This window comes from Enhydra lutris, unplaced genomic scaffold, assembly GCF_002288905.1.
Source record: "Enhydra lutris kenyoni isolate GAN:26980312 unplaced genomic scaffold, ASM228890v2 scaffoldscaffold15, whole genome shotgun sequence".
Classification (NCBI taxonomy): domain Eukaryota; kingdom Metazoa; phylum Chordata; class Mammalia; order Carnivora; family Mustelidae; genus Enhydra; species Enhydra lutris.
In genome coordinates, this window is record NW_019154099.1 from 18,370,662 (window position 1) to 18,383,748 (window position 13,087).

Here is a 13,087-nt window from a genome sequence, read left to right on the forward strand (position 1 = left end):
CCCCATGCAGTGTTTTGAGATTGATAGGTCTTCTTATTGGCCTTCTGCACCATAATCTAAAGTCATAGGGGTGGGGGGCGCACCTTGGTGGCTCGATCGGTTGAGCATCTGTCTTTGGCTCAGGTCATGATCCCAGCATCCTGGGATCGAGCCCCACATCAGGCTCCCTCCTCAGCGGGAAGCCTGCTTCTCCCTCTCCCACTTCCCCTACTTGTGTTCCCTCTCTTGCTATATCTCTCTCTGTCAAATAAATAAATAAAATCTTTGAAAAAAATAAAGTCATCAAGGGTCAAATACTCTGTCTTGCTCTCAGTTAAATCCCTGGTAATTAAGAGTACTAAAATAAATACGAATGGAATGAATGAATGAATTTGTTTGTTTTAATGATCCCAGTATCTTAATTCTTGACACTAGTGGGTTTAAGGATTAAAGTTCATCCAATTTTATTCAATACCCTCAAAGGAATACATTCCCAATTTAGGTTTATCAGAGAAAAAAAATGCTACTATTTTAAAAACAGTTCTGTACAATGACATTTAAAAAATTATTTTAGACTGTATGCGTGTATGTATATATTGATCTGAAAAATAGGTATGATCTTTTCTTATCAGATATAGAGACAACTAGAAAAGACATTATAGGAGTCTCTTTTTTTTGAGAGATTATCAATTTTCAAAATTTTTTTCTTGCTTTCAGTCCATTTGTATGACTGTCATTTCTACCTTTTAATATTTATTTATAATTCATACTGTGAAAGCACACGGGTAAGCAGAGATTGCACAGTCAGCAAATGGTATTTTGCAGCAATTGACTGCTTTTTTGAAGTGAGCAATCTACCGTAGAGGGGAGAAAATTCTCAGGTATCATGTCTCTGGCCCCTGTGAACTGGGACTGCCCAATGTTGAGTTGAAAAACACCATATGTTCCATATTGTCTTCCCTTACATTCTCCATGGTCTGTCAAAGATCTAGACCCCACACTCTTCACTTCTCCAACAAGAGATTAGAACGAGTGTCCATTGACTCAGGAGAGGATTGCATAGTTCCTCCTTTTACAGTTGTTAATTGAGACATTTTCTGGGAGCACAAATTAGAATCCTTATGAGGTATCTTACTGGAATCAAGTCAACTTTATACCATCCCTAATATTGTGCCAGTGATGTTTTCCATAACAAGATTATTTCCGTTGTTTTCATAAAATTCATGAACACCCAAAACACAAAGGATTTTAATGTTATTTTCATTACACTCGTACTACTAAAATTGTTTTAAAAGAAGAATATATATATTTTTTCCTTTTTAACCGCTATTGATAGAAGCATAACTGCCAAGACAACTTTTTTTTTTCTTTAATAGGGTCAGGGAATCTACTCTCAAGACTCAAGTAACGTAAATTGTTTTTTCCCCTGTAGCTGAAATTGCTATGTTGCTTTTAAATTTCCCAATCCAAATTAATGAACAATTTTCTCTGTAGTATGAGAATGGCTTTGGCAGTGCAAAGATCAGAGCAATCTCTTCTTCATTAAATTGGGCAAAGAGGATTCACTGGTTCTCAAACTGTTAAATGGATATCGGGGTTTTTAATGAATGGAACATTTATTTTTGTGCCAGCTCAACTAACAACATTGACATGATTAGCATACATTTTGGCAACTGTTCTAGCACAAGGTGTTAGTAAAAAGGGTCTTTTATCTTTGAGCTTAATTTACTTAAACTTTCCTTGTTATAAATGCTTTTAATGTGAATGAGATGTTTTTGTAAAGGAAATCCTGGCACAAGAGGTTGTTCAGAAATACGCCTTTTTATTAACGTTATAGGCATTTCTCATGCTAGAGATGAAGCCTATACCTCCAAACACATGAACTTTCTTCAAATTTAGAAATAAACAGAATATTTTGTTACTTGTACTCATGGTGAAATCACTGCCCTTAGGATATTTTTAAAATTTGTGGTGCTATGTATTTCAGATGTAGTTCCTTTCTTTTAAAAAGAGAAAGAAGAAGATACAAAAATAACTAGAGTATGGTTTCCTCCATCGCTATACATTAATTATGAATGAAAAGTTTTGAGGGTTAAATGATCTTAGTTTCTTAGCTCAGGTGCCTCTCATACAAAAGAAATTTCCAATAAGAATATATTTCCTTTTTGTAACAAACAGTACTGCTTCTGACTCTTATTTTATTTATTCAAATTGTCAAACTGAAGAAAATAAGAAAAATGAGTTAATGCAAATTTGAAAGGTCCTGGGTGTTTGCATTCAATTTTTTTTTGCAATGTATTTTTAAAAATATATTGAAAGCTATTGTAACACAGCTAACAAGGGATTTGTCAGAAGTATGTAGTAAAATGAATGTGTATAGTTGATACAAAGCCAAAAATTAATATGCATGTGCTCACGCATGGGAATAAATTTTCATCCAAATGCCTGTCAAACATCTAGGCATACTCTCTATTATATACATATAATATCTCTATCTACACACACATTCAATGATTTACCCAATGTTTAATTGAGTAATGAATTAGTTTAATATAAACTTTAGCAAATAGCATATTTACGTTACCCACATTTACTTCTAAAAGCAAACAAATGCCAATAGCAGGCACTTCAGTGAAAGAACAAGCCCGTGTTCAAATATAAAATGGTAAAAATGAGAAAGAAATTATGAAAATATATACCTTTAATTTGCAGACATATAAACACGTTTGGTACAGTACAGACACATGAGGCCAAAAAAGTAGAATGATCCAGCTTAAGCTAACACATTCCTTGTTTACACAGATACTTTGCTATAGCTCTCATATAAAATAAAATTCCCAGCTCAACACAATGAAGTAAAAGAGATCAATCACTAAGGAACCAGCTTGCTTCGTTGCAAAGGATTCAGTAAAAGCTAAGTTATCAAAGAAATCTGCTGCTGGGCTTACAAATAAACTCTTGGACCTAATCCAAAGCCAAAGAAAGGAAGCCAGAAACGGTAGCCAACAAACCCAAACAACAAAAAGATAAGTATAACTTTTATATAAAGGGCCCAACTAAAACAACCGGTAGTGTACACTAGCTTCTAGAATAATTCCGCTTTAGTATGATTTTTATTTTCTCAGGTGATAAATGAGTTCAAGCACATAAAAACCTAATATTTAACCCAAGTATGAAGTACTACCGACAAGTTGTCAGAGCATCAAAATGTCATAAACACCTACGAAGCAACTAAGGATTGAAACAGGTCTTTGCTCCTGGCTGTTTTCCTTGGACACAATTTCCAGTTACAATGTCTGTAAGGGAGAATATACACATTTCCCCTGTCATAATAGCAAGCGCAGTGGTAAAGGGAACAGAAAGCCATTTGAGTACATGGAGAGCAAAATACTCTGCAGCAGTTCAACTCTGTAACACACACATGGCCATGTTTTCACCCTGGCTAAAAAGAAATTGCGCTTCTTTGTAACACCTTCTCTTTCAAACTATACATGATGTACTTGTGAGGTAATAAACATTCTGTTTACAAATGCATTTCTTTTCTTTTTTATCATACATTGAAGTGCAGTGAAATTCAATTTATTTCAATTTCATATCTCTTAAATGTTAAAAACAATATATTTAAAATATACTCTTTCGTTAATTTCATGTACAACAACTGTCCTGTACAATACCTCAAAACAGTTCCCTGCAAAGGAGCAGCTGATGCCCTCTTGTGGTTAAAGGACTTTTTAGACAAAAAGATGCAATGTACCATTTTCTTACCTTATTCTCAGGTTCTATCATTCTGCTTGGTGAATGAAAGCTGCAAACCATGTCCAAGCTTTTTTTTTTATAACAGTTCTATAGCTGTTAGTACTAATTTTCATTAAAAAATGCTGTACACATTTTATAACCTCTGATTTTAAATTTAAAAACCTGTAAACAGCTTATTTACAATATAGTACAAGTTATAAATTAGTCGTCCTTCATTGGAACTGTCATCTACACACTCTTGTTTCGGTGATGGAAACTACCCAAAGTCCACTACATCTCTGTGCTGTTCCACAATGAAATATCAAATATTAGAAATAGCCATTGGTTTCCTCTCTCTCATATGCAAGTCAATTTTTCCTTTGAGTGGAATTTGTACTTCCAAATTTTCGTCTTCCCTGTGATGCTTTTTCCCTCTCCTTAAGCAGATGTATATGCCCATCCCTGTTACAAGTGTGAGAGAACCCAAGCTTATTACAGAGAGAGCAACTAGAGTGGGCACACAGGACAGAGACTCAACTTTCCTATGCGTTGGTTCTATTGAGATCTGTGGTTCTTTCTCCTCTATGTTGATTTCTGGTTCCTTTCTTAGAAGACTCTCAATGTAGCTCTCATTACTGACAGTGTCGTTGACAAATAAGTTCACCATGACTGTGGAATGGAGAGGTTCTGGGTAACCATGGTCGCTCACTTTCACCAGTAAACGATGAAGTCCATAGTCTGTCTGCAGCAATGCCTCTTCCAAAGTAATATTGCCAGTTTTAGGGTCAATCCTAAAGGACTCAGGCCTAGGACCTCTTCTTCCTATGATGCTGTAAGCGATGACAGCGTTCATGCCCGTGTCTTTGTCAACAGCATAGACTTCTGTAACTGGGGAGCCGGGGAGAGTAGAAGGCAGTACCAACAGGTAGGACATGTTGGACTGAGGAAATAAAACCAGAGGAGGGTTGTCATTGATATCGAGAAGGAGAATTGTGATTTTTGCAGTTGAAGAGAGGGCAGGCTCACCCCCATCAACAGCTTCGACCCACAAAGTATAGGAGCTTTGCTGCTCTCTGTCCAAAGAGACTTTAGCTCTCAACATGCCCTTTCCCGTGTCTATGACAAAAATATCACTCTGGTTCACCACCGAGAGGGCTACCCAACCATTTCGTCCAGCATCAGCATCTGTGACACTAATTACCCCAATTTCACCATATCCTGGAAAGTTTTCTGGCACAAAAAAGCTGAAGTCCTTGTTGATGAACCTAGGGCTGTTGTCATTTTTATCCAGCACGGTGAGAGCCACCGTGGCAACTGATTCTCTGGGTGGCTTCCCAGAGTCAACAGCTCTGACTGTGTACCTATACTTTTCTTTCTCTTCTCGGTCCAGCTGAGTGGAAACTGTCAGAATTCCTGTGACACTGTCTAAGGAAAAATATGAGGGGGCATCAGGTCCCAGGAAATAGGAAACTTGGCCTCTCTCTCCACTGTCAGCATCCGTCGCGTACAGCTTTGTCAAAAAGGCATTGGGCGCGTTATTTTCTTCGATAGTTAGTTCCAGCAAGGGTTGCAGGAAAATGGGAGCATTGTCATTGTCATCCAGAAGCTGCACTTTAATAACTTTTTTGACATGAAATCCCTCTGAGTTCCAGGCCACCACAGCTATTTCATAGAACTGCTGTAGCTCATAATCCATCAGTTTTGTGGTTTCCAGCAAATATTCATTATTGTATGGTTTGTAGGGTGATAACCTAAATGGTCCTTCACCGTCCAGGTAGCAGTTCACCTTGTATTTACCTTCTGGATCTCTTATGGTGAAGAATGCAATTGGAGTGTTAATGGGCTCCAGTTCTTTCAGGTAAACAATACCGTCTATCTCATTGGCTATATAACGAGGAACAATTTCAGGTGGTCTGAAAATGACTTTGATGATGGTCACCAGTGCTGTGGTCATAGCAGGGATGCAGCCTGGCCCGTTAGCAAGGATGGTGAGCTTGTGCGTTTGCAGAACACTTCCCCCAATCTTACTGAAAAGTTTAATGACTCCGGTGGTTTCGTCCAGATGGAATAAATCCTTGGATGCTTGTGGAACTTTCTGGCTGTAAGCGTAGGTGATCTGAGCATTGGTTCCCAAGTCTCTATCCACAGCCTGAACAGCTGCAACCGGTGTGCCCACTGTAGCATTCCCAAACACAGTGACATTGATCTGTGAATCTGTGAAGAGAGGGCAATTGTCATTAATGTCAGTTATGCCGATGGTGAGGGTGGCGCTGCCCAACAGTGGTGGAGACCCACCATCCTCTGCTATGATGATGCTCACATACTGGTCCTGGGTCTCCCTATCCAGCAGTCCCATGACAATTAGGTAAGGAGTGCGCTCCCCATTCTCATTCTCCTCCACATCCAGCGTGAACATGCGGTGGTAGTCCAGTAAGCGGTAGGTCTGCACTCCGTTCGTGCCTACATCTGGGTCCATGGCAGGATGCTCTATGGCGAGCCGAGTGTTTATAGGTGCATTTTCTGGAACCCAAACCGAGATTTGGGAAACGGGGAACTGCGGGGCATTGTCATTGATGTCCCGGATAGCGATTTTCACCTTCACAAACCTAAAGTATTCCTGAGGCAGGACCAGCACATCCAAAAGCAAAAGACAAGAGTCAGAGGAAGGGGAGGAGGAGATGGAAATACTGCCGCCCCAGGCAGCTCCTCCACCTCCTTCAAGACACAGGGCCTCCCTGTCGATCTCCTGGGCCGAAGTGTGCAGCTCCCCGGAGCGGTTGTCTAGGGTCACGTACTGACCACTCAGTCCCCGGGAGGCCAGGCTGAAGGAGAGAGGGGGGTTCCGCTCAGCCAGGGCGCGCTCCGGCAGCTGAGACAGCTGGTCCTGCCTCCCGGCAGCGCGGGGCACCAGCCGCAGGTCCTCCGCCAGGCTGCCGATGAGCACCCCCGCGGGCAGTCCCTCGTTCAGGCTGTACAGAAGCTCCGTGGCCCGGCTGTAACTCGCGAGGCAGTTGAAGGGTCCCACGAAGAGGAAAAACAGAAACAAATGCTGAAAGTGGAGGGGGAGGGGAGAAGGCTCGTTACACACACGCGGGAACACGGAGATTGGAGTCAGAATTCAGGGCCACAAGGTCCTATTTGCCCCCATCCCCATTACCAAAGGCAAACCCTCCAGTCAGAGAGGGATGAAGGGGAAAACTTGCTGCAAAGAAAAGATCTATGGGGCAACACTGTCGCCAAAACTTAATTTTTTCTGTTCGCTTTCTACCCTCCCCCTCCTTTCCCCAGCTCTCCATCGGCGCCCTTTTTCAATTAATAATCGGAATCCCCAGCCATAAAGCATCCCTGGAAACACACGCCAGAGTGGAGAGCACTCAACTCAGGGACTGCGCAACGCCGCAGGGAAACCACCCGGGTAGGTTATGGAGAGGGAGAGGCTGGTAGTGGAGAGGATTGAGCGATGATGGGCAATTCATCATTTATTTCCCATTGAAATGTTTCTACCACTAAGGTCTCTGGAACGCGAAATGTGTCACATCCCTTATTATGAGAACACCACCACCGACAATATCAATAACAATAATTATTATGTGGAAAACATAGTGACACTTTCCCTTCGGAACTAGCCCCCCCTCCCCATTAAATAAACACTTTAGGTCAGAGAAGTAATTTTCATTTTAGCTCTCATCCAGGGTCAAATCGAAAGGATCTGAATCTCCACCTCCTAACAAGCCCTCCCTTGTCTCCCTCCCCTAAGGAAAAAGAAGTAAACGCAGAGAATGCTTATGCAAAAACAATTTGCCAATTACAGCGGACAGTCCTAGCAGGTGCCCACAGCAGCAGAGAAATCTCCGCACCCCAGTATCTCAAGCGGATCGAGCACCCCCCCATCTGCCTACATTTCTATTTCAGAAACTTACTTTCCCGACCTGAAGACTTGCCTATTTCTTGCTAAAAGGAAGACACCTTATGCCAAACTCCCTTCCCCTCCCCCCCAACCTTCCCGTAAAGTTTGGATTAAGGGAAAGGTTTGAAAACCCATCAAGAATAGGAACTGCCCCACAGCACTGCAACTTGTCGGGGCTGCAGGGCTCCCGGACCTCAACCCTTACCGGCAGGTTTCTGTGGCTGGTGCTGCTCCTGGGACGACTGAGACGCCCCATATCCAGGCGCGGGTGCCAGATCGCCGGGCGCCAGCTCACTGCCAGGGCCCGCGAGCTGCGCGCATTCCCTCGGCCGCGCATTCCCGGGGAGGCTGCAGTCAGCGCGCTCCTGTCGGGAGGGCGGCAGAAGACACTCCCTCTCTGTTCATGCAAATCGCTGGGGGAACTTCAGCCAATAGTCACTGGCTCGTTAATTAAGGACGCGAGCTAATGGCGGGGGGCAGCAAGGCGCGGGGCAGAAGCGCAGGGTCATGGTTTCCTTCCCCGGACGCAGCTAAGTCCAGACTCCGCCGGAGGAGCCGGAACGGGGGGCTTGCCTCTGAAGATTGCGACGAGGCGCCACCCGGTCGGGCACTGGAGCGCGTGCCCACCAGCCTCCCTCCTCGCCGCACCAGTCAGAACTCAAGTCCACAGGTTGCGAGCGCGAGGGGGAGATTAGAATAAATAAATAAGCCTGCATGTATATCTGAATGTAGAGAGAGAGGAGGTCGGCGCTATAGGGCAGCCACAGGCGCGATCCCAAAACGCTTGCTTTTACCACCAGTTCTTCGGAAAGACTTGCTTCCAGCCGTGTGTACACAGAGAAAGAAAATCCACTCTTCTCTGCGGAGGGAAGGAACTTCAAACTCTTTTTAAGGTGGTTTGAGCCGGAAGAGCAAATAGATGAATTCGGTGAGGGTTTTGACATGCTCTAATTTTTGAATCTTCGCTGTTGGTGGTGGCAGGCTTCTGCTAGTTTCCTAGTTGTAGGCGCAAGGGTCTCTGGGTGTCTGCCTTGTGGTCTTACTTTAGAGCCAGTTGTGGCTTCTGGCCAAGGGAAAGGGCCCAGGGGGAAAGTGGAAACAATTGTGTGGTAACTAACACAAGTAGTTCTGCCTCTTGGCAATTTTAACATAATTCTCAAAGGGGGGCATTTTATTTTTTCACTCACTGAAGATTAGGTAAAAAATTGGTTACTTTTCAAAATGTTGCTTTTTTTCTTTCTCTTGGAATGCTTACTGGGAAAATGGCCCTTTAGAAAGGAGTCCTGGAGGGGTGTGGTGCAAAAATGCTTGGATATTTCCTCTGATTCTCACACTAAATAGTCATGTGACCTGTATCTTCATTTATAAAATCAGGGCTGGTGAGAGAATCCAATGCATTAAGTCTGTGAAACCCTTTTTGATCTTCAGGGTGCCGTAGAAGTAATGGAAAAGACCATTGGCCTTTCCCTGAGTAGACATTTCTCTTCATCACTGGGTTTCCAGATAGACTCTGCACTGCCCTGAGCATAAAATCCTCCCCATTGCCTATTTAGTGACTGAGCCCCGAATAGAAAAATCTTCCTCTTGGGTCACAGAAAGGTCTGACATCCTGTGTTTTCCATAAGAACCACCTTAATTTTCCTATTCTGCCCTATACTAACTAGAATCTAAATTGTTTAGCTGAACTAATTGTTTCGCTCCTTCCTATTTTCTCTTCATCTCTACTAATTGTAGAGACATGGAGTCCTAAATACTGACAACACACTACATCAAAACACCTGGTGTGTGGAACAGTTGCTTACTGTGCAAATGGGACCATACACGGAGTACACAAAATTCCCTGTAGTATATATCTGGCGTATGATATGGATCTGATTTATAAAATTAGTTCCTTTAAGCTCTTTAGAATGAAATTGGAGTACTGATGAAGAGGTGAACACACAGAGGAACGTGTACACGTGGATGTGAAGCCATTATACTGCTGATAAACAAAGCACAGTCAGGGAATTAGGATATGTCTCTTCTTCAGCTGCTAACTCTGCCCTCCAGATGAACTTTTACCATAATTGGTAAATATTTACTGAGGGATCTGCAGTTGAGACACGTCTGACTCTAAAAATCAGTACCAAGCTGCTTCTGAAATGTGTTTAATTTATGTCTTTGCACAATACCCACAGCTTCTGGAAGTTTGGGACACATGGATAGAAGCAGGCAAAACGTCGGCAGTGAGAGTACACGCAGGCTGGACGCCCCCAGTCTGAATAACTTTAATGTCCACACAGAAAGCAACCGTGATAGACTGTGTATCCCCCTCACAGTTGACGCCCTCTCTCATAGGTTAAAATCACTCACCTTTTATTCTGGTGGAAATATAGGACTCTCTTTCCTTAATTTGTTCACTAGCGCTGTCATTTATGAAGATGATCCAGTTGAAGTGACATCGCCTCTTTGTGATTATGTTGTTGACTGTCTTTGATTTCCCCTGGACTCATAAGCTCTTTCTTTCTCTACTTTGCAGTGGATACTTTCGGCACAGATGCACCATTTTCAAGTGTCCCCAGACCATACCCCAGCAGAGTTTTGGTGTTCTGACCATATCATCCAGCTGATCTCTATGGAAAAGGTTAGTGCTTCTCCTCCCCTTCATTAGGTAGGCAAGAAATCTAATCTAGATATTCGAGAATACAGAGATTTAGCAATAATTTTTCTAGAGTGTTTCTAGAAAGCAGGACCGTATTAACTATAATGTAAGTTGAAACACAGTAGTTAAACATTCCGGAGATAACGTTTACAGTGACAGTAATAACTCCCATGGCATTGTGATTGCAAAGTCCCTGCATGGAAGTTTGTCATCAAAATTGGAGGAGCTTGGCGTGATTTGAGGTAAAACCTTCATGTCACAATCCAAACTCTTAACTGAACTACTTGTTAGCTTCTTTCCTTTTTGAAGATCTAAGCAGAGGTTTCATGCAGGGTTACACTGTAATTAGGCCTCAGGAAAAATAAAAGTCCAAATACCCTTCTTTCTTCTCTTGTGCCTTCATCCTGGGTACAGTGAAAACATTCCCAAACTCCTGTGCCTGAGGATGGCAGCCCTGTGACCTACCATCTGGTGTGACATATTTCTTTCTAAAGATGATCTGGAGAGCTTCTGTGCTATTCTTCCCTTGAAAATAATACTTACGTACTTCTCAGATGTCTCAATTGCTCTGGGCCTGCTTCCCAGGTGTTTTATAAAAATTGATCTAGAAGAATAGTTAGATTATATGCCTCCCAAGCCTAATTTTTCTATAGACAAGGAAAACAATTTGATACAATAGATGGTACACTGAACAGAACCAGGAAATTTGGATTCCGTTCCCTGGGTTGCTGCTAGGATGCTGTGTGACTTTAGGTAAGTAATCACACCTCTCTGTTTCAAATTTCCTATAAATACACTCCTACATACTACATGGACTCATATGCATTAAGTGGCTTACCTAATATCTGTCATTAACAGACACTAAATAATGATACACAGGTTACTTTGGTGAGTATTTACTGCCTGGTATCACTGAAAGTTAATAATAATTTTCATTTACTGCAAGTTTCCTCTCCTTGTAATCTTATCTCTTTATAAAGTGTGAGCATGCTTTTAAGTGTTCATCAGGATACCATCTTCAAACTTTGTCCATTTATCAAACATACCCTAAAATTTTAAAAATATTTGAAGTACTGTGTTTTCCAGGTAACTTTTATAACTGAGCCATTTAAAATATTTCAGTAACAGTATGGTATCCACAAGTTTCATGTAATCAATATGAATACACAGATAGTTAAACTTATTTTGAACTGTAGTTCTATAAATGTTTTAAGTAATTAAAGGGTGTAAATAAGTATAAATTTAGCATATGATCTTATTTTAAGATCACTCCATTTTTACTTGTTAATATATGAAATTAATGATCCTTTTGGATGACTCACATGTATGTGTGTATATTTATGATATATATTATATATATGTAAGTGTAAATCATAAAATATAGGAATACAATATATAGTATAATATAAAATAATTATAAATATATAATTAAATGTTTTTATATAAAACATATTTTTAAAAATATATATATGTTTTTTAAATTTTATCTATTTATTTAACAGAGAGAGAGATCACAAATAGGTAGAGAGGCAGGCAGAGAGAGAGGGGTGAAGCAGACTCCCTGCTGAGCAGAGAGCCTGATGTGAGTCTCCATCCCAGAACCCTGAGATCATGACTTGAGCCAAAGGCAGAGGCTTAACCCACTGAGCCACCCAGGTGCCCCAAAAATATATTCTTTTATAATATAAATTATATATTTATACACATTACATAATACATATACATAACGAATGCATACACACACACATTCTTTTTCTTATCCAATAATCAAGACTGAGAGATGATCACATTTATAAAATCAATACAACACTCAAAAAATAGTAAAATCAACTGTTTATTATCAGTTATGTTTTGAACATGCTACTAGGTGCTTTACATGTTTATTTGCTTACTCTTCATAACAGTTTTATAAGGTAAGTATTATTTTCAATTTCTCAGCTATAAGTTGCGGGCTTGTCAGTATCTTTGGCCCTGAACCGTGGCCCCCAAAGCACATGTTCTTTCTACTCCATACACCATAACACCGTCTTCTCACCTGAATGGATGGATCTAGGGCTTATATACATTTAAAGGTATTTCAAGCCAACAAACGTTTATCACTCACCTGTAGCAGGAAAAACATTGGAGGCATAGATTTGCTATATGATGCCTTTTTGAAGTAAAAACTTCATTAGTCAATTACATGTAAACAGGTATATATACCGAAACACACCCTCCTCTGTGTTTGGCCAGCTTTATTCTTCTTATGACTTGTGAGCCGAGAATATATTATGTGTGTAGATGTATTGTGTTTACATGAAAACCCTGAAAAGTTCTAAGTAGTTTTATGGATCGCCTCGTTAACCCTCATTTTGTATATTAGTTGAGAGCAAGAGAAGTGCTGCATAACTAATTCACATCTTAAAAGTATTCCTATTTCTTGGAATAGTAGATCTTGGCCTTGGGATTGGCTCTGATTTTAGAGGATAACTTAGAAAAAGAGCAGTTACTTTCTCATCATCTATGACTTCCAAAAGCCTTGATCTTAAACGTTGCCCTAAGTACCAGTTAGTTACTTTATATTATTTTATTTTTCCAATTTACAAATATACTTAAGAAACAGTAATGGAGGAGCTCCCCCTGTTTCGTAGGGCAGATGTTCCAAGACCTCTAGGGGATGCCCTGAAACCCCATGTTGCACTGAAGGCTGTTTCTTCTATACATACATACCTGTGAGAAAGCTTAATTTATCAGTTAGGTACAAGAAGAGATGAACAAAAACTAACAAGAAAGTAGAACAATTTTAACAACATACTGTAATAAAAGTTATGGGAATGCGGCCTCTC

The 13,087-nt window shown here is 40.9% G+C and overlaps 1 protein-coding gene across 1 annotated transcript; it reads right to left on the reverse strand.

The window, feature by feature from the left end:
• Nucleotides 1–2,665: 2,665 nt before the first annotated feature.
• On the reverse strand, nt 2,666–7,958 carry LOC111147128 (protocadherin 20). The gene is made up of 2 exons (XM_022503032.1): nt 7,827–7,958; nt 2,666–6,763 (listed from the first exon to the last, which is right to left on the reverse strand). The coding sequence occupies exons 1-2, from the start codon at nt 7,956–7,958 to the stop codon at nt 4,037–4,039; spliced, it is 2,859 nt and encodes a 952-aa protein (XP_022358740.1). The 3' UTR covers nt 2,666–4,036.
• Nucleotides 7,959–13,087: the final 5,129 nt, after the last annotated feature.